Here is a 24,070-nt window from a genome sequence, read left to right as displayed (position 1 = left end):
AGGAAGTTGTGGGAGGGACCTAGGCGGATGATTGACATGCAACGACGGTCAGCGTGTGTGAGAGTTGAGAGATTTGTGACATTTAGCGTGTTTGGAGTGTGTAGTTAGTGTGTTATGTAGTGTTTGGTGTAGTGTGTTTAGTGAGTAGTGGAGTCGGTTTTTTGTTTAATGAGTCAGAATAATGAGGAGAAGCTGAATGTGGAGCAGGCAGTGCAGCTCTTCATTCACTTGGAAGGAGCACAGGCAGACCTGAGCATTGCCTGCATTTAAATGTAAATAGTTACATATAACTTTGTAATTTTTTTTAAATGTATGCACACATTTAGATAAACAACAATTTATATTTGCATTATAAGTAAAAAAAAAAAAATTGTTTGTTAAACATATTTGTGGTTTTCACAGTAAAAAATCTAACTTTTTCTACACGGATTTCATGTTTTTTTTTGTGATTTTAGGTCCATTGTGTTAATACAGTATGTCAAAATAAAAAAAATAACTGTACAGTCACACATGTGAGGTTGTGCTGAAAATAATGACACCAAGTAAATAGTTTTTAAGATTAAATATAATGGCAAAATCAAAAATAGTCAAAAACAGCCAATTATACCCTGGAATATGGGATTTCACAACAAACCTAAATATCCCTGACGTCCCACCTTCAAACACAGCCTCATTTGGCCATCCATGAAAAAGCTCCTTAACCTCCCACTTTTTTATAGGAATACACTTTTCTTACGGGCACTGCACTAGTTCCAAATTGCAAAGAGGATGTTAGTGTGATGAAAAACATCCTCACACAGGCCAATGAGAAACCCTGGATGAACAGTGAGGTACGTGCAACGCTGAAAGCACGAAATGTTGCTTTTAAATCTGGTGACATGGTGGCACTTTGAACATCTAGAGCCAACCTAAACCGTGCCATAATAATTGCAAAGCATGCTCATGTTCAAAAAGTATAGTACCAGATGAATGTGGCAGGGTATCCAAGTCATCACAGACTATAAACCTACTCCTCCCCCCTGCGATAACATCAACTTTCTAAATGAGCCAAATAACCACTTTGGGAGGTTTGAGGCATCCAACACCACTCCTGAGAGGAAATCTGTTCCACACGCGGATAGGAGACCACTCAGTCTGGGCTCAGCTGATGTCAGGAGAATCCTGAGAAAAGTGAATACCCAGAAAGCAGCGGGCCTAACGACATACCAGGATGGGTGCTCAAGGAATGTGCTGACCAGCTGACAGAGGTTCTCACAAACATCTTCAACACCTTGCTGATCCAGGCTGTGGTACCATCATGCCTAAAGACTGCCACAATTATACCGGTGCCTAAAAAACCCACTATCTTTTCCCTCAATGACTACCGCCCCATAGCACTCACCCCCATCATGATGAAGTGCTTTGAGAGGCTGGTAAAGGACCACATTGTCTCCAGCCATGACTCTTGAATAAGCAGTGATATTACATGATTATTAAAGTTATGATTTTAGGCTATGACTGAATACAATTACTTACATCTCTATAGTTGTATTCCTGTTTGATATTTAGCTGCTGAAAGGTAAAGAGACATGACTGTAGTACCAATTCTAAAACCTACTTGTGTGTAGCTGGCTCTTCAATGCGGTTGGCCAGCTGTGACTCATGACTCTTGCATCTGGTCATTGTGATGTTGGGCAGGAGCTGCAGAAATCTACGGGAAGACAGTGGTGGTGTGTGGGAGGGCTTGACAGTGCATGTCTTTGAGGTTCGGGTGGTTGGAGGGGTGCTTGGCTCCACAGTGAAGGCGTCCGTCATTTCATCAGCTGTTATGAAAGGTCTGTAATCATTTGAACAAGGTACCACTGATATGGAGATGGAGCGGCCATGGGTGCTTGTGGGCTGCAGTGGAGTGTGAGGGCTGCCAGAGTTGGAGGAGGGGCTAATGGGAGAGAAGGCATCACTGTCCTGTTGGGGCTCATAGCTACAGGAGTCTGAGTCAGGCCCCAGGTCATCTCCTAGGTCAGAGAGTAAAGATCACAAATTAGCAGGTAGAGCACATGTCATCGCAGATTACAGATAGATTACTACTTGTTACTACTATACTTGTGATGTCAGTTTATTAAATTCATGTTATCTAATCTAACAATAATAATAAAACATCTTAATTTACACTTTCACTATCAGAGTCTCAAAGTGCTTGAACAGGAACCATTTCAAGCAGCTTTTTATCACTAAAGTGTTGGTAGGATATGCAAATTAAAAATGCTCCCAGAGCCTCTTCAAAACATATCGTTGTTCTGCATTTTGTGAGCTACACAGTGTGTAGTCAGAGCCGCTCTCTCTCGGATTAAGCGAGGGGTGTCTCAACAGACTTCAATCAATACCAGAAGTTTAAAGTTAATACATGAAAAAAGCCTAATTTACTGATGAATTCAAGTTAGAGAACTCCTTCAAGACAGTCATAGACTTGCCCCATCTCAGCTTAAGTGCATGTTAACATTAAAATCAATGAGGGAAATACCAAGATATTTAACAAATTCATCAACAGTTTTCAAACATTTAACAAAATTTGACTTGTTTTGTTAAGTTTGCATTATCATTTGTAATGAAAAAATTGTATTACGTTTAAAAACACAAAATCAAAGAATTTTCAATAGTCTCAGACTTTCTGACCATACTGTATATATGAGAGGAAATCAGTTACGATTTGGTTGTGTTTTCCATTTTTGCAGTAAGTGACGGTACTTGGGTGTCTTTTTTCACATTTTTCACATTCATTTTTTTTTGTCAAATTGATGAGGATGTTTTCTTCATTTATGTGGGGATATGCACCATGTGGCACAATAACAAAATAATAAAGAATTCAACATGAAATGTAGTTCATGACCTTGAAAACGTAGAAAAAGCAGTGTAAAAAAACAGTTTTCAACCCTATTATTCTTCACACTTCATCAATTTACCCTTTTAGCTAATAAGACCAATATATTTCCAAGTCAAAGAATGAACTTAAAGGATAGGTACACATTTTTCAAGTTGGTCAGTAAATCATAGGCTTTTAGGGGCCAGATAATGACTGTACTGTGTTGGTAATCCTGCTGTAAGGCTTCTGTTTTTTTAGGGATAAAAAAACATTTGCAATATGCCCTTTTTTTAACATTATATACATTTAATGTAAAACCAGCATGGCTGTTAAGCAAATTAAGACTGAATCTTGAAAAAAATCAGTATAATTTCTTGTAATTTATAAAAAAGGTCTTATATATTTGATGCAGTTCCTAAGAGTAGGGTCCTGTTCACCTGTTTCATTAGCACTCTTCAGACAGGAGAGAGCAGTAGTGAGGCGAGAGCGATCATCCAAGTTGGAGCCGAGGCGTCTCATTGTGTCCTGAAGCTCAGAGCTGGACATCTGTAGCAACCCGTCCTCTGAAAGTTTCCCTGCTGCAGCCTGCAGGGGAAAAGACAGACATCTCCGTCAATAAGTGATTCAAGGTCAAGACAAAGCTGCTACAAGCAAATCTGTTATGAAAATAATCAGCAGGATATACAATGTATTACTTTGTGTGTGTTTGTCCGTCTTATATGTTTTTGTAGCCCTGCTTTTCTTCCTTCAAACTGAATGTTTTCTGATTGTCTGATGCATCAGGCATAGAAACAGCATCAGCAAAAGAAAGTACAGTTAGCTTTTTCAGTCTGCCAAGACAAAGACATTTATGTCTGCTTTATAACTACAATAAGTTAACATCTACATCCTCAATAACCATCATCAGAGTTAAACCAGGACCTCTGTCTCAACAAAATTAAGCAATCAAGCATCTTGAAAGCAATATAATAATTCAATGGTGGAAATAGGAGGGAATGAATAAGGGGCAAAGGAGCCTTCTCCCTGCTCCAAGTGTTTTGCATGTCGTCTATGGGCAGAAACACAGGCAAAACTGCCCAAACATCTAGTGAGGGATCATCACATACATGCAGGCTGAGAAATACACAGACTGCCTGTAACTTGTAGTTCATATATTCTCATTTTCAGCTACTCAAGCTTTAACAAAACTTACCAAAACCAAAGCTGAAAAAGTTTATTCTCAAGGCAAATGCACTTTTTCATCAGGAAGATGTGGAAATGTTAAGATTTCCACAGGTGACTCAAAGGATAAGACAGCTGATGCAAAGGATAGCTTTTATGATTCAAGAGATTGTGGGTTTATAACAAATACACAAATAACTATTCCCCATCCTTCATACGTTATGACTTTGCTCATGTCAATGCACAGGACTTTAAGATTACTAGTTCAAACTCTGGCTGTTAAGGCATTGTGAGGAAATTTCTGCATTTCTAGCAATGGGCCATTCATCGTTCACACTGCATTTTCAGCAGGAAAGACATTTTGTAGTTAAAATCAAAATGTCCAAATAAAATTTAAAAAAAAAGATTAAAGTAAAAGATTCATATTTTATGACATGATGAGAAAGAACAGAGTCATCAGTGAACTTTAAAAGAAAAAAGGAAATTTAAAACGGAAATGTAGAATGTTAAATGATACCAATACTGGGATCGGTTATCAGGTCAATACTGCCCTCATAACTCGTACTCGCAAAAATTCACAGATACCACGAACCAATTCCACTTTATTGCATTAGGCAGTACATTGCATGATGCTGAAGACCGTGATCTGAGGGTGGCTTGTACTTTCTTGTCATTTCAGACAGGCGAACCGCTGTCTGAATCCGGACCCAGATGCCTTCCTATATGGACCTAGATCTACAGTCAATAATTATTGAAGCAATTTAAAGTATTTTGACCAGTGCTGCTTTTCTAGACTTTACGGTACTGGTTTAGTTGATCAGGAAATCCACTGACCAATTGCTTGCAGGTTAAGCCATCCCATGTGATGCCACTCAGCCAATAAAATCTGTGCATTGCAGGAAATAAACATTGCAACTTTGAATACAGACAGTTGAAAGAGGTGAAAAGCGAGTGACGGACAGAGAGACGAGTGAGCGATACAGGGAGAGAAGACAGAGAGACGAGTGACCCGGAGACAGAGAAAAATAACTCCACATTTCGTCTCTCAGAGCTAAAGGCTAATGTTAATAGCTGAATGAGTCACTTGGTTTTTTGGTCCATAAAAAAGCCATTGACTGATGGAGGGTTGTCCAGGAGTGCATGAGTGAAACCTAACTTCAGGGTATAACAGAAATGGTATTTTTCAGAAATTAAGTTCTTTATTTTAAGCTATTTTATCTATTTTCACTATTTTTTTTAAATGAAGCCATTCTTTTCCTTAAAGAGAGAAGGAAATAGTACATATCTACTGTATTATATATCTGTATAATTAAATGTTAAGTGACAATAAATATTGTTGAAATGTTTTTGAATTGTTCCTTCTTTCTTTGATTTGTCAGCCAGTTCTTGATTACATGCAGTTGAAACTACTACTTTATCATATATCACACTGATTCAAATGTATACATATATGTCCTTTATTCAACCAGGTAAAAAACTCATTGAGATTTAAAACCTCTTTTCCAAGAGTGACTCTGCCAAGACGGCAGCACAATGCAATAGTTTAATTGAGATATTAAGTTGACTGTGTTAACTGTGTAATAAGTTTAATTGTTTAAATTGTCAGATTTCATTGTTGTTTTGTAAAGTTTCTTGTTTCAAGTTCGTGTCAAATGTGAAGACACTGCCAATGTGGAGGCTTTTTGTTGACACAGGAAATTATGATCATTTATATTTAATTCATTATCATTTGTTGTAACAAGCAGAGAGGAAAATAAATCCTGTCTTCCAATTCAGTGCATCTGTAATCTAATAGTTATTTTTGTGGTAGAAATATCAGTGTCATAAGGTATCGGCAGGTACACAAACGAAAATACCTGTGCTGTACAAAATTCATATATTTGATAAAATTTCATTTCTCTGTGATAAAAATTGACTGAGATAAGTTAAATGTGTGAAAAAGTCTTGTGAGCCACAGCGCTCTCCAGTGGTGAGCCCTGGGAAGACTTGCTGTGTCAGAAACTGTGTGAGTATTTTCCAATGAAAGACAGGTCGAACCAGCTCTGCTGCCAACGAACCTGCAATGTGCCACCAGCTGGGTATTAGATCAAGACTGCCACCCTGCAGTTAAAGGACAGCAAAGGCCGCCAAGGAAGACTTTGTGCAGCCTGCTGACCATACAGACAAGTATCTATTTCTTCATCCTACTGGATTCACATTATGAAATATGAGTTGGTGTCCTTTGGCTCTGAATTAATATCCTGGACTTTAAGAGAAGTTTGGTTAGGGCTCTGTTAGCATTAAATCATTCTCTTAACATTGAAATTCTTTCACCCTGCCTGCAATTTCATTATCAGCCACATTTCATTCATAAACTCATTACATTAGTCATTACAGACTCAGCATCTTTCTGTTACTTGTTAATCTCATCATTTGTTTAATTTGCCAATCAAAAATCAAAAAGGCTAAAAGTGGTTTAAAATTCTTTACAGTTTTAGAAAAGGGAGGGAGTTTGACACTTTAAGTGGATGAAGTCTTGTCTTGATTTTTTAGTTTCAATTTGGTGTTGAATATGATGGAATTGTGTGGTACCATAACCAAAATAACATTATCATGGCAATCAAAAAGCTCAGGTTAATACTACATTCTCACAAAAAACAAGGAAATGGGAAAAGGAGTGGAGTGACTTGAATCTTTGTGAGTTATAACAGTCACAGTAGTCATTTCTTGGTTTTGTCACATTTTTAGATGTGTAGCCTGTATTTGTAGTTTGCACATGGCCTCCAATAAATAGCCTAATAATAAACCAGTGTTTTATTGCTTTTTAAGAATTGCAGCTGCATTGCATGTCTTCCAAACCTCAGTATTATGATAATGTGAATAGAATTATGTTGACAATAACTTGTTGACACAAAAGAAATGGCAATTGCATATCACTCACAGCTACACAGGATACACAGCTAAGTAGTTAGCTTTCTAAAAGTACGTTGTTTATTAACTTTAATTAATCTATATATAATCATAATTATATTCAGGGATGGCAATCAACCAACATTTTATTTTAAGGGGTGCAGTAAGGGACCTGGATAATGGATGGGGGGCTCTGGCCCTAAAAAGTTTGAGAATTACTGGTCCAGACAGTTGTTTGAAAAAAAAAAAAAAGGTCCACAGTCAGTTCTTTCCTCAATGGCTGTAAAATGGCAGAACTGATGCCAGACTGGTTCCTGGAATCTGCTGGCAAACTGTGAAAACAGGGTTGATTCTACACTGCTGGGACAATGGACTGGCTTAATCTCCTGGCATTGTGTCCATGCTAAGTAGAATAGACAAGCTGGGATAACAAACGGCTCAGAATTGGGATGTGATATATGTAGGAGGCAATGCTGGGACTGAATTTGAGGCTTTTTCCAGCTAATGTTAGCATTCTGCACAAAAATGTAAACTTTAAGTTAGCTGAATCCAATTTCTTCAGCAGTTTGAGTCAAATGAATGAAGCCTTTCCACATAAATCTCACTGTATTTCACAGTATACTGGAGTTTTTAAGTTAAGTTGCTGAGTTGCTGGAGCCTGTGCAACTTTCCCATCCTGCATTTCACAGCCAGGAAAGCTTGGTTTGTCAAAGCTTAAGGGGGTACAACAGGGGGTGCAGCTCGGGTCACATGTCAAGGTAAAAATCAAAATCAAATTTATTTATAGAGCACTTTAAACAAGGTTTGTACTAAAGTGCTAGCCAACAAACATAAAAAGATTAACGGACGAGAAAGAGTATTACAAGACAGGAGTACTTAAAATACATGAATGAATACATAGCATGCATACAAACACAAAACCTCCTCACAATTACATACCTTTTATTGATAAACAGGAAGAGAAAAGGTTATGAAAACAAGGCATAGTTGAGATACCCTACCCGGGTACTTGCATCACATCCCCGCCCCCTCTAACAACTCTGCTAAATTAGCAGCATAAAATAAGAAAAATGTATGTCTTTTAGGTATTAGGATCTGGAATTCTATGGCCAAAGCAATTAAATTATGTCGTTGCCAATCAACAATTGATAGAAAAAATTTGGAAATACTGGATGATGAGTGTGTTTCCAGTCACACTCTCTATTAAAGTGGATGAACCTGACACACAACTACCGTATTAAATGTCCATGTCATTTTTCAGTCACCTTTCATCTTTTCTTTATGTTGCTATTTTATCATCTGTCCAATGTGACTTTATTGTTATTGTAAACTAATCAGATTACTGTAGTGAAGTGGAACCACTGTCTCTGTTTTGAAAGCTGCTTGTGATTAATTTTATGTGACCGCTGACTCCGAGCTGAGAGGTAGTAAAAACAGGTTGGTTTAGCTCCCACATTACTTTATGCTGTTAAAGCGAAACTCTCGCCAAAATGCAAGCTAGGCATTTTTTGTGACTGTATATGAGTCAAACCTTTGTGTATAAGCATAATTAGAACGAAAGGGCTACTTTTAAGATTCACCGAAGTTTCCTTTTCGGCTCAAACTCATTCTCAACGGGAGTGCTTGGGGCACTTTTTACGCTATTTTTAAAACACTAAGAAGGCTTGACGGAACATGAAACTTTGCTCGTAGTATCGCCAGGGTCTCTACACATGAACACAAGCATTGACAACATTGTTTGTGTACACAGAGTTTACTAAAAAGAAGGTTTTTGAACAACTCACCTTAGCAGTAGCTTGTTTTGCTAGCCGCGGTCATGGCAGCCCAGACGTACTCGGGGTTCGACACATCTGGGCTGTGTATACAAACAATGCTCTCAATAGTCGTGTTCATGTGTAGAGACCCTGGTGACACTACGAGCAAAGTTTCATGTTGTGTCGAGCCTTCTTAGTGTTTTAAATATAGCAATTTTGATGCTAGCATAAAAATGCCCCATGCACTCCCATTGAAAATCAGTTTGATCCGAAAACGAAAATACATTAAATCTTAGAATTGCCTCTTTCATCGTAATTATGCTTTAACACGAAGGTTTGACTCATATACATTCACAAAAAAAGCCTAGGTTGCATTTTGGCGAGAGTTTCGCTTTAACAGGGTTCATTATAAGAAGGCAGATCAGCTCAGTTTATGTGCATTATTCACCGCTCCTGGCGGTGTGTAAAGTGGACTGACCGGTAAACCAAACCCTATAAAGGCGCAGATACAATCAGCACACATGCCATTTCTCAGTAACATCATTACCTAACTTGTGAGAATGTGTTGGACACAGACAGATGCGTATTGAATGGCTGGGTCTCACAGTTTACCATTTCCATCCTCTCTGTGGATGACCTAAAGCCACAGATCTGTTTTTTCACTGCCCTTCATTACATTTAAATTTAGGACATTGAGCAGAAACTTTTGTCCAAAGCGACTTTGTCATAAGAAAGAAACCACAACATATCACTGTCGATAGAGTAAAAAATAAAGAACAGAAACAATTGTCAAGCTGCTATTTATCAAGGATACCTTAAGTGTAAAAGTGCTATGATGAAAGTGCTAATTAAGGATAAGAATAAACAAGTGTATATCCATTTTTTGGTTTTGGTTTTTGTTGGGGGGTGGGAGGGACTCTTGTTATGCAGCGTCGAGGTGAGGTCTGAAAAAATTAGTCTTGAGTCGTTTGCAGAAGATGGAGAGTGATTCCTTGGGGAAGTTATTAAATCACAACCTTTGGGATGTTTTATTGTTTGACGTAAAAAATACAATACAGTGACTTTTAGGCATGACACTACCAGCAGTTCTCAATCTGTCTCCACTCTTTGTTTGCACCCAAAAGGGGGCGTGGTCCTTCTGAAGAAAAAAAAAAGACTGTGACCTGTGGATGATCTCATCTATACAGATCATATGTTATTATTCATTAGTTGTTAGCCCTAATACGACTGACCAACAATTAACTTAACACTTTATTTTAAAAATCTTCACGTCTCACTTGTTTTTGACATCTTCTATATCACTGTACAATCTTAAACAACAAAAAGGTTCTTGATTCGGCAACACAGCAATATATCGTGATATTTATTTTTGTGATATACTGCATCGATTTCCAGCTCCAAACATAGATATTTTGAAGGAAAAAAAATCATGTTTTAAACAGGTTGTGAACTACAAACTCTGCTCCTATAGGTGTCGCAGCACGACTTGTTGCCTCGAATTGGCGGGTGCCATTTCTGGCAGAGTGAGAAATGGAAGCAGCGTGTCGATTGATGGTATTAGAGCGGCGCCTTCAAAATACAAAGCCGATGTGTGGGTGCAATTGGGTTTCAAAAACAAACCAGGGAACATGGACTTGAATAAAGCAAATGCAATTTGCAAGTTATGTCACACTGCCATAATTTTTTCAGGTAACACAACCAACTTGTGAACTCACCTTGTGAGACACCATGCAGATACAATAGCGTTACCGCAGCAACCAAAACCTGACGACGCGAGGCAAACTATGCTGAACAGAAACAGACTTTCATCTACCTCATCTCGAGGTCTAAAGATTATGGAGTCGGTGGTGTATTTTATTTGTCACAATTTGCGCCTCTATAATGTGGTTGAAAACACTGGCTTCAGGTACATGATACACACCATGAAGCCGTGCTATGTGATCCCAACTTGCAAACAAATTACTGAGGTAGCTGTGCCCAGGATGTATGAAGAGGTGAAGCAAATAGTAAAAACATCTCTTTGCTCAGCAGAAAGAGTGATGGTTGGACATAGAGAGCCACTGAGTCTTGTGTTAAGGATCACATCGCACCACATCGATGAGGAAACTGATTTCTCACGTTTTGCAGACAAGGGCAAATGCCTAAGAGCCATACTAGCAGTAACATCACCGAGCTGTTGAAACGTGCATTGGAGGAATGGGACATAAAAAGCCTATGTGGTTCAAGAATGTGAATTAGGGTGCACTTGGAACAGAGACTGAACAAAGAACTTATAAGCTCAGCCATATTAAACACACAGAGCCAATATTAATATGGTCATGTTGATGTGGATGGATTCTTAAAAAAACAACAATAAACTCCTCACTTTGGTCAGTAATGTGGATTGTAACTTGTTACGCGACTGTAGTAATATATTACGGAATTAACCCTAGTAACGCATTATATCACTCTGTTACGGCTACAAGTAATACATTGCTACAACATGTTGCTTTGTAATCCTTCTTTTTCAGCTGTAATTGTCATGCTTTACTGAGACCAGTAATGTCACTAGTTTAAAGTGTATTGATTCATCACCACACCTTCTGAATTATATTACTCTTCACCCATCTCTTTTGCACTTTGCGCTGCTGCACCTATATGAATCAAAGTAGGAGGTGCGCTTGGAGACACCCACACAGTCCATTCACCCAAGAACGATTGCTGGACACTGGTTTTTGCACTTGTTGCACTCTAGTAAAATAGAGCAGTAGGTACGTTTCAACCGAAAAGGAAAGCTATTCCTCACTGCCCAGCAGAAGGGAATCTAACTGCTTTTATCCCAACTGTACAACTGTGCAACACAAGAGACACACAACATACAATCCCAAGCTGAACACAATAAAATAGGTGTTTGTGTGTAATATTTGCTTGTTTTGCTTGTAGGGTAGTCAGTAGGGATGTCCTGAGTCCTGGTGATTTGATTTTGAGTATCTGCCGATACCACGTCCCGATCAGATACTTCTTTAATACATTAAACAAATGAAGAGCGAAGAAACAGATCCACGATGTCCCTTATTTTCCATTTTATTCACCTTACTTTATCATGTAACACTTATCATAAGTGTGATTGGCGAAGGACAAAAAAGCAGGAAAATATACAGCTCTACTATGTCTCTCTTTACATTTAATTTGTCCCGTTGTTGGCTTCAGCTAAGAAAGAAATATTTCGCCCACACTTGGTTATATTGTTCTGGAAACAGGGATATACAGTACCTCACAAAAGTCAGTACAACCCTCATGTTTCTGCAAATACTTCATTATATTGGATCACAATTTGGACATTTTCATTTAGGGGCGTACTCACTTTTGTTGCCAGCGGTTCAGACATTAATGGCTGTGTTTTGAGTTATTTTGAGGGGACAGTAAATTTACATTGTTATACAAGCTGTACACTGACTACTTTACATTGTAGCAAAGTATAATTTCTTCAGTGTTGAAAATGCATGAAAATGGACCGCACCATGACACCCACCATGTTTGACGTAGGCGAAAGCATTTGATAACTTTTCATATTTAAGGTTTGAGGATGATACTGAGTAAATTGGAGGTCTGTGGTGTTAAATCTGTAAGATGAGTTCGTTAAAGTACGAGGCATGGAAATGGATCAAAATGGGGGTGAAATGGCAACTTTGAATAAAAATGGCCGACTTCCTGTTGAAGTGACAGTTTGGTACTGTGGATGTTTTTTGTGCATCTTGTCACGATAAATATGCATACCGAATGTCATTCATGTATGTGCATGTAGGGGCGGGGCTTGAATTTTTAATATGCCAGGGGTTTCATTTCCAAGAAACTCCTTTTTAGAAGAGGACTGTAAAGTTATTTGAATCAATTCATTCTCATCCAGGACAAGCGGTGTAATGACTCCCATTCATAAATCAGTCCCTTTTCAAGTAAAAAATATAAGACAGAAAAGGGAAGACATTCAATTGTCCAAGGTCTTGTGTTTTCACTCGCAACATTTACAGGAAAATACATAATAGCGGAGGATTTTAACTGTGCATTAAACCCTAATATAGGTAGATCCACAGGACTTGATCAGTCGCATAATAAATGTAGCGTAGTTATACACCGTGTCATTAAAGAATTGAGTCTGCTGGATATATGGAGAGAATTGAACACTCATGATACAGCCTACTCGTGTTAACACATTTAAGACTTTTTCTAGAATTTACAATCTTTTAAATTTCTGCAGAATTACTGTCCAAAATTCATGACTGTTTCTATGACAATATTGTCATCTCTCGATCATGTGTAGATGAAAATCTGACTAAAGACCCACCTAGATGGCATTTTCAGCAAAAATGGTTACAAGATACATGACATAGATGACTTCTTTGAAAATGAATACTACACAAATACAGCATATACAAGGTGGGAATCATGTAGAGTTTCTCAGGGGATATTATTAGCTATACAGGCTCAAAAAACGTGCATTAGGAGAGACAACAATTGGAATGTAACATTAAAATTCACCAGGAAAAGGTTTATAAGGAAGTTATACCATGGTCTGGGGGAATACTCAAATTTTGATTGGCTGCAGGGTGTCCATTAATCCCTGATATATGGCCCCTACTATGAACGATCGTTCATGAACTCGTTAATTTTTTGGGCGAACGTGAACTGAACGCACTGTATTTCTGCCTGATGAACGTTATTGTGAACGCGTTCTTTCTGGCGTTTGTGAACGGCGCGTTCTCACAGTTTAACTTCGTTCAAGAGAGTGCCAGATTTCCATCAAGCCTTCCAGGCGAAAACCGGCTAAAACACACCGTGAACAGGCTTTGATGTAGCGGAAAAACACCCCATCTGGCTGTTGTGTCTAGAAAGGACGCTGGACGAGAGGTTTGTGTAACTCGCTTTACTTTCAATCAAAACGAAACTTAACTATTTCAGACAGAAACAGCTGCATACCAAACATGCAGTGAGGCATTACCAAACGAACACAGATTAATTCGTCCTGAACGGACACAACACTGGCAACACCAGCCACCACAGAGTCGCACCGCTGCATGCGTCATCAATGTGCTAAGCATGGAGGCAAAAACAAATAAAGGCTTCACATCTGTTTTTTTATTGTGATATATCTCAAAAGTTTTGGAGTGATGTTGAATTTAAATTTTTTTTTTGCTGCTCTCTGTCCATTCTCTTACCCTTAAACATGTTATTTGCTATGTTAACCCAGAAGATAATGCTCTTGAACACACGACGAACTTTGTTATCCTATGCAAAATGTTTTATTCACAAACAAAAATGAGCAAAATCACTACCTAAATTTGCTCGTTTTCTCCTGGAACTGAGCTCTTTGCTTAAATCTCTGATTTTGTTAAGTAACAAAAAAAGTAATACCTTACTGAGTCATTATGAAAAGTTTTTCCCTGAAGCCACTGTCTGAAGTATCTATTTATTTGTCATTTTATTTTTCCCTTTCTTCTTCTTCTTTTTTTAAAATTATTTACTTATTTACTTATTTATGTATTTTATTTTCAATTTGAACTCTAAAGTACCCGGCGAGCCTTTCAAGGTATGTGCAAGTGAATAAAAAATCAAAAGACACGGCAACGGCGAGCCAAATAAGATCCTCTACCACCCAAATTGCATTAACGGTGTACAGTAGCGGCTCCGTTGTCTTCATCTCCCAGCCGCAGCTGGACAACCTGGTTCTGCAGAATATTGTGGGAGAGCTGCAGTTTCAATGTTAAAACTGACCGTCTGTGGTTCTATATGGGCTGTGGCAATAATTTTGAGAAATAATAGCTCGCATCAACATATTGAAAAAAAAAAAAAGAACTATAAACTAGTTCATTTTTGGAACTGTGAACTTAGTTCAAAATTTTGAATTATGAACTATGAACTGAACTAGTTCATTTTAAAATTTGTGAACTGAACTTTGAACTAGTTCGTGTAAAAAGTGAACTTTCCCCACACTGATGTGGTAATGCTCATTAAATGTCACAAAATACACATCTTAAACTAATACAGTATAAATGGTTAATGCAGACCTATGTGACACCAGTGAATTCAAATCAATACAATGAAAACATACCAGACAGATGCACAAAACGTATGGAGACTACAGGAACATTGTTTCACTGTATTTGTCAATTCAGAAGGATTTAAACCTTTTTGGAGGAGGTAAGAGCTATAATAGAGAAGATCATTTCAAAACAAATCTTACTACACCCTAAGCTTTTTCTCTTGGTCTTATATCAAGAGACACATAATTTCATCAAAAGGGAACAAACATTTATAGATCTTTGCTTGCTTTGCGCCAAGAAAAGCATTGGAAATCCATTCATAGACTTAAGCACTACTCAACGGATAAGACAGATGTCATCAGGCATGCCATTAAAAGGGATAATGTATATACTTAAGGCCAAACGGCAAGTATTTGAAAGTATATGGAGAATCTTCATTACTTTTGTTAAGGGGTTAGCAGGGGTTAAAGCAAAGAAAAATCCTGAGCCTGAACTTTTGGGGTGTGTGTGTGCAGCTGGGGGGGTGAATCATTATTAAACTGGCGTGCAGTCTGTCAGTATCTCGTGGGGGGGATTATTAAATATTTATTATCAAAAATATCTAAAATTATCATGATTTTTAGATCACTGGAAGATACTAGAAGACATCTTTCAATTCCAGCTTAAGTACTGAGGCATTGCTATAATCACTTTACTGTGTTGAGTTTTTACTCCATTGTACGGAAGCCCTAAACGGCCATGCATTCATATATTTTATTTCCTCCGTTTTCCCGTGATAACGAGTTAATTTCCTCCGTGTTCCCGAGATAACGGGATAATTTTCTCGAGATCTCGTGATAACGAAACTTTGTATCCCCGAGATAACACACCTTCGGACACACCATAAGAGCTTGTACCCTTTATCAGCCAGGTGCACAGTAAATCATTTCATCACGTTCAGCAAAAATCATGCAGGCACACTTCAAACACGCACACACACGATTCACAGGAACACAGATGTTCTCGGTTCACAGCGAGACACTTTCAAAATAAAAGTACCGCATTTAGTGTCTAATATAATTATTGAAATAATTACCTGGCTTCAAAGAATATCAGTTAACTAAATGAAAACAAGATGTTCTTATTAACAATTCACATTAAAGGTCATTTACAGTCGTTACACTAACTGACTGACTCATTCACACACACACACACACACACACACACACACACCTTATTATATCGTTATCTCGGGAAAACAAAGTTTCGTTATCTCGAGATCTCGAGAAAATTATCTCGTTATCTCGGGATAACAGGAAATTAACTCGTTATCACGGGAAAACGGAGGAAAAAAAGTTCATGAATGCATGGCTGTTTAGGGCTTCCGTACCATTGACAGTTTTGTCAGAGCAATTTTGTTCTGTGATGAACGTGCACGTGTGTATTTTCAAGTCGTATTTTCACACACACAGTCAGTCATTGATGCCGGTACGTCATCTGTGGTTGTTGCTCCTGGTAATCGTGTTGTGTGTTGGAGAGTGCAAACAGCTTCTCTATGAGTGGGCTCTGATTCGTGATGTGGTAGCATTTTTTCACCGCTAGTTGCATAGATTAGCTTTCTCTAACACAAAGGGCAGGAGCAAGCGCCTGCTACTCTTAACTTCTTGCACGAGCGACCAAAAGGCTTACAGTCTTTCCCTATTTCTTCTATTCACGCCCAGCGCCATTTATTTGTTAATCCATTATCAATTTAGAGGGCATCTTCCCCAGGCTTCATGAATTTACTCTCCATCCTAATCTCCTACGTGACGTCTCTGCACAGGAATCAATTCAGCATGAGACTCGGTTGAAGCACATATTTCCGCCCCATTTTACTTCTGATTGGCTAAAAATGTTAGTTTGAGAGAGGGAGAGTTGTGTTCCCATTTTGCTTCTCCTAAGCAAAATCTCCTGCTTCTCTTAATGAACTACACAATGTAAAAACTTTGCTGGGGAAATCAGACCCATGACAGGCATTAAGAAAAACTATACTTGAGCCATACTTGAAGTTGAAGCTGCAAGGACAAATTCCAGGGACATTTCAAATACAATAAAATTACCACATTGTGGCATTATGCCTCTCTGCACCAGTCAAGTTGCTGTTCCTATTAATCAAGGGTAGTACGACTGATTGGACACTGATCATTATTGGCCAATAAGCATTCTCTTTAAAGCATGATCAGAAGAGCAGATCGGATAAACACACAAGACAGTTTCTCTTTGCTATACTCAGACACACCACAGGACTTTGCTGCTCAGTAGCTGCTAACAGATACAGTTAACTAGCTCTCCTCCTGCCAATGTCAACATGGATTTTCAGTGCCCTTTTGGTTTAACCAGTACAGTACAGTGGACCAGTAGCATGGGACAGTTATCATAATGTTAGGTCTCAGGCTGAGAAGCCAGCCAGTGATTGTAACTAGGACTGACACAGTGCTGTGGAGAGAGGCAACGGCGTGAGAGGTAGCACTCCGTCGTGGTCACTGTAGTCAGAAGTCAGTTTGATTGATCCTTTTTGGATTGTCTGTTCGTAACAAGTACATTTTCTGTCATTCCAATGGAGGGGATGATGCAGCACTATTTGTTTCAAGTCCTACAGCATGACAGCTAACAACTAATGGAGCAAACAGCTGACTGATCTAACAGCTGATGGAGCAAATAGCTTAAAGCTGAGCTAACCACACAGCAGGGCTGAGATTTTCTGTTTAGAGGAATGGGAAGTGTTATACAGTGAACTGTAGTTTAATGTGAAAACACATCGAGCTCACAGTAAATACATGTGCTAAAGTACTTCAGCTGAGTACATTTTGGAAGTAAAAAATACTTTTAGTTTGGAGTTATAGACACTTCATATCAATGTATACTTATCAATCTGTCAGAGATTAAATTAACCTGATACAAGCAGTGACTCCTAAATTCTATGTTACTAAATTCTGTTCGCTATCCTTTTCTTATTGCTCCTTTTATGGTTAACAGATAACTTCTCATTTAGTTTAAAACCCTTTTCTCTAAATCCATGTTAAATAAACATTATTATTGTTATCTTATCTTCCTCTTTTTTCCAGGCAGCTCTCTTTGCCTCTTGATTTTCTTCAAGCGTTTCTCATCAGTAGGTATCAGAACAGGAGGATCCTGTTCTCTGCATATTCTCCAACCATTTCTCTGTCCTGATAGGATAAAGTGGGTAGGGATACCAGAACTGTTTTTCTGCATGATCGGGGGGAAAGAGGTTCCATGGGTTTCTGACCCCGTGTCAGTGGGCTTGTCAGTGGAACAGTGATTACTACTGGAATAAAAGCTATTTATAACTTGTTCTAATAAAAAAAAAAAAAATCAATTACAGCAGCAATTAATGGCAATTTTACTGCTATAAAATAGGTGATCAGAATGGGCTAATACTGTTTCCAGCATTCTGGTTATGATTGGAGCACCCTTACTTTATTTGAGAGCCTTCATTTCATATACAACCAACGTAATTTTGTTTTCTGGTAATGAAAATGGTTTACCATTTACTCCACTTCCACAAAAGTTTAAAAGGTTGCAAAGACAAGTTTTAGAGTAAGACTTTACACTTCACAAAGCTGACACATACCGATACCTGGGCAGTGCCTGGGCATGCCTCAGCTGCCTGTGTTTACAAGTGACGAAAGCCCAAGAAGAAAAAAGGGAAAGAGGAGGAAACATGACAGAAAGACAGGACAGTGACTGAAAAAGCCTGAGTAGGAAAGAAAGACGGTCTTATAACCTCATAAAGGTAAATCATGCCAAACTCTGAAACTAATTACTGGTTTCTCATACCATACGTCAACACACAGAAACAAACTTCTGAGTAAACGGTAAAGCACATAGACTGGAGGAGAGGGGTAGAGTCCACACAAACAGGCACGTGGGTTTGAATATATGCCTCCACCTAACAGGCAAATAAAAATCTGTCTCGACGCTGACCACTGCCAACAATCACACACAAGACGTAAACAGCTGAACAAACAGAATACACACACACACAGACACACCAAAACTGGCAACACGTATTTCACAAATGAGCTGTTCTCCAACAGCACAACTGCCAGAGAAGCTAATGAAGGAAACACCTTTGTAACCCTTCTATTACAAGTTACATATGCTTAAAGCTGGCAGACAGATAAAGTAGCGGTTTTGTGCTGTACATTACCATGTGGTTGACAGTATCCACTGCACATTGAATCCCCTGTTCTTCTAATCTAGGCAATGATATGGAATAATCCGTGAGCACGGCAGGCTGCTGGGAAACACACTGACAGAGAGCCAACAAATCTTCCCCGAGCTGTTATCACACTCCCTGGTTTTCTCCTCCCTCCCCCCCTCCTTTCAGCAGGACTTTCCAGATAGCCAGTCAGCTAGTCTGTTTTCCTGTCATGCCAAAGCTGTGCATCAGCTCACCAGTGGCCACTGTCTGCGGGACACCTCACTCCCTCTGGGCAAAATCATGTTCATTCCAGTTTCATTTTCATTTAGTTCGTTTCTAATGAGTTGTTTTCATACTGACAGTGAAGAGTGCTTTGTTTTATGAGCAGGGCCCCTTGAGCAAACCGATTTCCTTCCTGATTTTGTTTTATTATCCGAGCCACTTGGAATTATCACAGTGATAAGCTTTGAAACTGTTGCTGTAGTTACCCTCTTCACATTTCCGGAAGCTAAAGTTTCTCAGTGCACATGTCTAATCTGTGCACCCCACCCTAGCTTGCAAGAAATCCTCCACTTCCTCTGCATGCCTGCATGCCTTTTTTTTCCTCGGTACCATTCCCCTGTACTTCCCAAAGCCATGTCTTATAAGACATAGATGCAGTGAGAGGGCAAGGAGGGAGAGGACAGATAGGAAGTGTGAGGAGGGTTGTTGTTAGCTGCTAAGGCAACACTGTTAAGCTACCGAGCTAATGCCAATCAAAGCCCAGGTTCAGCATTTGTTTGTATCACTGAACTAGCACTTCATTCCAGCACTCCCAGGCACTTTTCCAGTATTTTTCTGTCAAAATAAAAAACTATGGACGGAGGCAGAGCGAGATTTAATCGTTATAGCCAACATATGTATTAAAAAACAGACACACATTCTAAGTGTCATTGCTGCATTTGATTAGCACTAAACCTTTCAATAGTAGCCACCCTTTGCTTTGATTACTGCTTTGCACACTCTTGGCTTTCTCTCGATGAGCTTCATGAGGTTGTCACCTGAAATGGTTTTCCAAAAGTCTTGAAGGAGTTCCCAGAGATGCTGAGCACTGTGTTTGGGGCCATTGTCCTGTTGAAAAATAAATGATGTTCCAACTAAACGCAAACCGGATGGAATGGGATGGCATGTCGCTGCAGGATGCTGTGGTGGTCATGCTGGTTAGTGAATAAATCCCAAACAGTGTCACCAGCAAAGCAGCCCTACACCATCACACCTCCTCCTCCATGCTTCACGGTGGGATCCATGCATGTAGAGACGATCCGTTCACCTTTTCTGCTTCTCACAAAGACACAGCAGGAGGAACCAAAGATCGCAAATTTGGACTTGACCAAAGCACAGATTTCCACTATTCTAATGTCCATTCCTTGTGTTTCTTTGCCCAAACAAATCTCTTCTGCTTGTTGCTTTTCCTAAGTAGTGTTTTTTTAGCAGCTATTTGACCATTAAGGCCTGATTCGCGCAGTCTCCTCTGAACAGTTGATGTAGAGATGTGTCTGCTACTAGAACCCTGTGTGGCATTCACCTGGGCTCTAATCTGAGGTGCTGTCAACTTGCGATTTCTGAGGCTGGTGACTCAGATGAACTTATCCTCAACAGCAGAGGTGACTCTTCACCTCAGATGTGAGGTCTTCCTTTCCTGGTGCGGTCCTCCTGTGAGTCAGTTTCGTCGTAACACTTGATGGTTTTTGCGACTGCAATTGGGGACACATTCAAAGTTTTTGCAATTTTCCGGACTGACTGACCTTCAATTCTTAAAGGAGTCATCACCTGGTTTTTTATATATCCAGTCCCTCTTGGATCGCTTTGGATCAATTCTTAAAACTTATTAGAATTTTTTTTTTTTTAAAAAATCAAACATAGAGCTTGTTCTGACACTTTTTCATACCACGACTTTCTCACGCGAGATTATGCGCGAGGTTTTGACCGGTCCGGATGTGCATTGTATTAATATGTAATGAGGCGCGCGTTGATTGGCCGCAGGAAGGACAGAGTCGGAATGGGGGGCGAGCCTGCATGCACACAGACTCCAAAACATAAACAGCCCCCTGTCATGGCGCACACACTAAATGACGGACCTTACGGAATTCAGGCATTTATGTACGAGCCGGAGTCGGAACCCGAACGGGAGAGTGAAGAGGCAGAGACGGTGGAAGAGACACGTTTACAGCAGGATGTCTCTGAATGGTAAATTCTTTTTTTTTCCTTCTTACTTTTCACACTCGTGTTTTACATGTAAGACCTGAGTTTTAATGCTGGCGGTGACGATGTATGGCGTGAAAATGACAGAGAAATAAGCAGATTCGGCGTGCTCACTCTGGCTGAGGACGGCTGTGAGCCGATGCTTAATATGCAAGTAGCCTCCTGTGGTAACGTCACCACCGGAGCAGAGTCAAAATCTCGTGCTTTAGGAACGCGCACTATTGTGCGCTATTCCTGTTCAGAAAAAGAGCCAAAGCGAAAAAAATAAGCCACTTTCAAACTCCAGCTTTTCAGGCAAGTTTCAACAGAAGTCCAACACCAATATGCATGATTTAACGAGAGAAATTGCGATTTCCGGGTGATGACTCCTTTAAAGTAATGATGGACTGTCGTTTCTCTTTACTTAGCTGATTGGTTCTGTCAGGGCTGTCAGCTGTGTACCAACCTGACTTCTGCACAACACAACTGATGGTCCCAACCCCATTAGAAGGCAAGAAATTCCACAATGAACCCTGACAAGGCACACCTGTGAATTGAAAACCATTTCAGGTGACTACATCATGAAGCTCACTGAGAGAAGGCCAAGGGTTTGCAGCACTGCCAACAAAGCAAAGGGTGGCTACTTGGAAGAATCTAAAATATGAAACATATTTAGAGTTATTTCACACTTTTTTGTTCACTACATAATTCCATATGTGTTCATTCATAGTTTTGATGCATTCAGTGAGAATCTTCAATGTAAATAGTCATGAAAATAAAGAAAAAACATTAAATAAGAAGGTGTGTCCAAACCTTTGACGGGTAGTGTATATGTTGTATCATTTTTGGTATTTTCCATTTTCATGTCCTGCATATTCAAACTTTTCTTCAATAGAACATGAAAGAAAAAAGAAAAAGAAAAAAACTGAACATGATTTTAATTTAGATAACCAGGCTGTGAGTACAGTCTTCCAGTACAGGCTAATTGGGTAACACTTAATAATAACCAACATTAAAGAAATGATAAATGTTAGTTATTCAACTTAAACTTAAAGTTAATAGTTGTTCTTTTACTTAAGAAACAATGAAATACTTTATGAGCCATTTATTAAGCAATTGTAAAGGCTTATAACATCAGTCGCAACTTTACAACATTGGAGAAGAAAGGGCAGGTCCTTAGAAGAAGAGTAGCATACTTTGAGATGATCAGTGCCTAGCGCATCTTTAAACATCTAATCCAGGTTCTTACAGGTCATAAACATTTCCCATCCATCTCTCCTCTCCTTCTCCTAGAGCTTTAACCTGATTGACTTCAAATTTTATCTGGGCAACCATGACACTTCTGCAATGACAAGTTATTAAAATTTTGAGTGTGACGAATTCCATTGATTGGCCATTAAACAGGAAGTTGCTTTAACTTTACTATATATGGCTGAATCTGCCCCAAACATTACACATTTGATAAGAGCCCTGGCGGCCCTAGCAGCTCCCATTGGCAGCATGTAATTACATTTTCTTTTTTAAAACAATGATACACTTATATCCTCATGGGATTAACTGATCTACTGTTGACAGGATGACAAAACACTTAATACCTTGATGATGCTGTTTTGTGAAGGTTGCAAGTTTTTGTTTATCGCCACGGAGGTGGCAGCACAATTTAGGTTGATGATTCGCTGTGAAACAGGAAGTTGTTGTAACTTTGGATTTTATCACAAGTTTCGAAATCTCGGACCACAACAGTATGATTCACATATATTAGCCAGCCCCAATTGGCACCCATCCATGGAGCATCAGTGAAATCAGTGAAGTGAGATGCCTGCACAGAGCCCAAAGGATATTTAAAGGCAAAATCCCCCCAGCCACGTCTGTTCACTCTGCTGCTATCTGGAAAAAGATACAGAAATATCCGCTGCAACACCACCAGACTATGGACCAGCTACATTCATCAGACTTTGGGACTGTTTAATTCATCCACACACCATTTTAATAAATAGGACTGTTTTGAGCATTTTCTACTACTAGTGCAGTGCCCGTAAGAAAAGTGTATTCCTATGAAAAAGTGGGAGTTTAAGGAGCTTTTTCATGGATGGCCAAATGAGGCTGTGTTTGAAGGTGGGACGTCAGGGATATTTAGGTTTGTTGTGAAATCCGATATTCCAGGGTATAATTGGCTGTTTTTGACTATTTTTGATTTTGCCATTATATTTCATCTTAAAAGCTATCTACTTGATGTCATTATTTTCAGCACAACCTCACATGTGTGACTGTACAGTTATTTTTTTTATTTTGACATACTGTATTAACACAATGGACCTAAAATCACAAAAAAACATGAAATCCGAGTAGAAAAAGTTAGATTTTTTTACTGTGAAAACCACAAATATGTTTAACAAACCTTTTTTTTTTCTTTTTTTTTTTTTACGTATAATGCAAATATAAATTGTTGTTTATCTAAATTTGTGCATACATTTAAAAAAATTACAAAGTTATAGGCCTATGTAACTATTTACATTTAAATGCAGGCAATGCTCAGGTCTGCCTGTGCTCCTTCCAGCTGAATGAAGAGCTGCACTGCCTGTTCCACATTCAGCTTCTCCTCATTATTCTGACTCATTAAATAAAAAACCGACACACTACACCAAACACTACATAACACACTAACTACACACTCCAAACACGCTAAATGTCACAAATCTCTCAACTCTCACACACGCCGACCGTCGTTGCATGTCAATCATCCGCCTAGGTCCCTCCCACAACTTCCTTTTCCTCAACAACCAAACTTGCTGCTTGGACACTTTCGTGACAAAAGCCCGTTTTTTTTGGCGCGCAGGTGGTCGAGTGGTTAAAGCGCATGCCATAAATGCAGCCGACCCCGGTTCGATTCCGGCCGGAGGTCCTTTGCTGCATGTCACCTCCCCCTCTCTCTCCCATGTTTCCTATCTGTCTACTGCTTAATAAAGGTGTCTATGCCAAAAAATCTAAAAAAAAAAAAAAAAAAAAA

General features: G+C 39.1%; 1 protein-coding gene across 1 annotated transcript in view; it reads right to left on the bottom strand.

Moving 5' to 3' along the window:
- LOC115596658 (kinase suppressor of Ras 1-like) overlaps positions 1 to 24,070 on the bottom strand; it is a 69,761-nt gene that overhangs the window by 15,557 nt on the left and 30,134 nt on the right. The window contains exons 3-4 of the mRNA XM_030441936.1: positions 3,277 to 3,424; positions 1,598 to 1,994 (exon numbers count right to left, since the gene is read on the bottom strand). Of these exons, the coding sequence (XP_030297796.1) occupies positions 1,598 to 1,994; positions 3,277 to 3,424 (545 nt within the window). The remainder of the gene's footprint in view (positions 1 to 1,597; positions 1,995 to 3,276; positions 3,425 to 24,070) is intronic.

Source organism: Sparus aurata, chromosome 2, assembly GCF_900880675.1.
Source record: "Sparus aurata chromosome 2, fSpaAur1.1, whole genome shotgun sequence".
Taxonomy (NCBI): Eukaryota; Metazoa; Chordata; class Actinopteri; order Spariformes; family Sparidae; genus Sparus; species Sparus aurata.
Note: the sequence above shows the minus strand (reverse complement) of the source record. Positions and strands in the feature narration are given on the sequence as shown.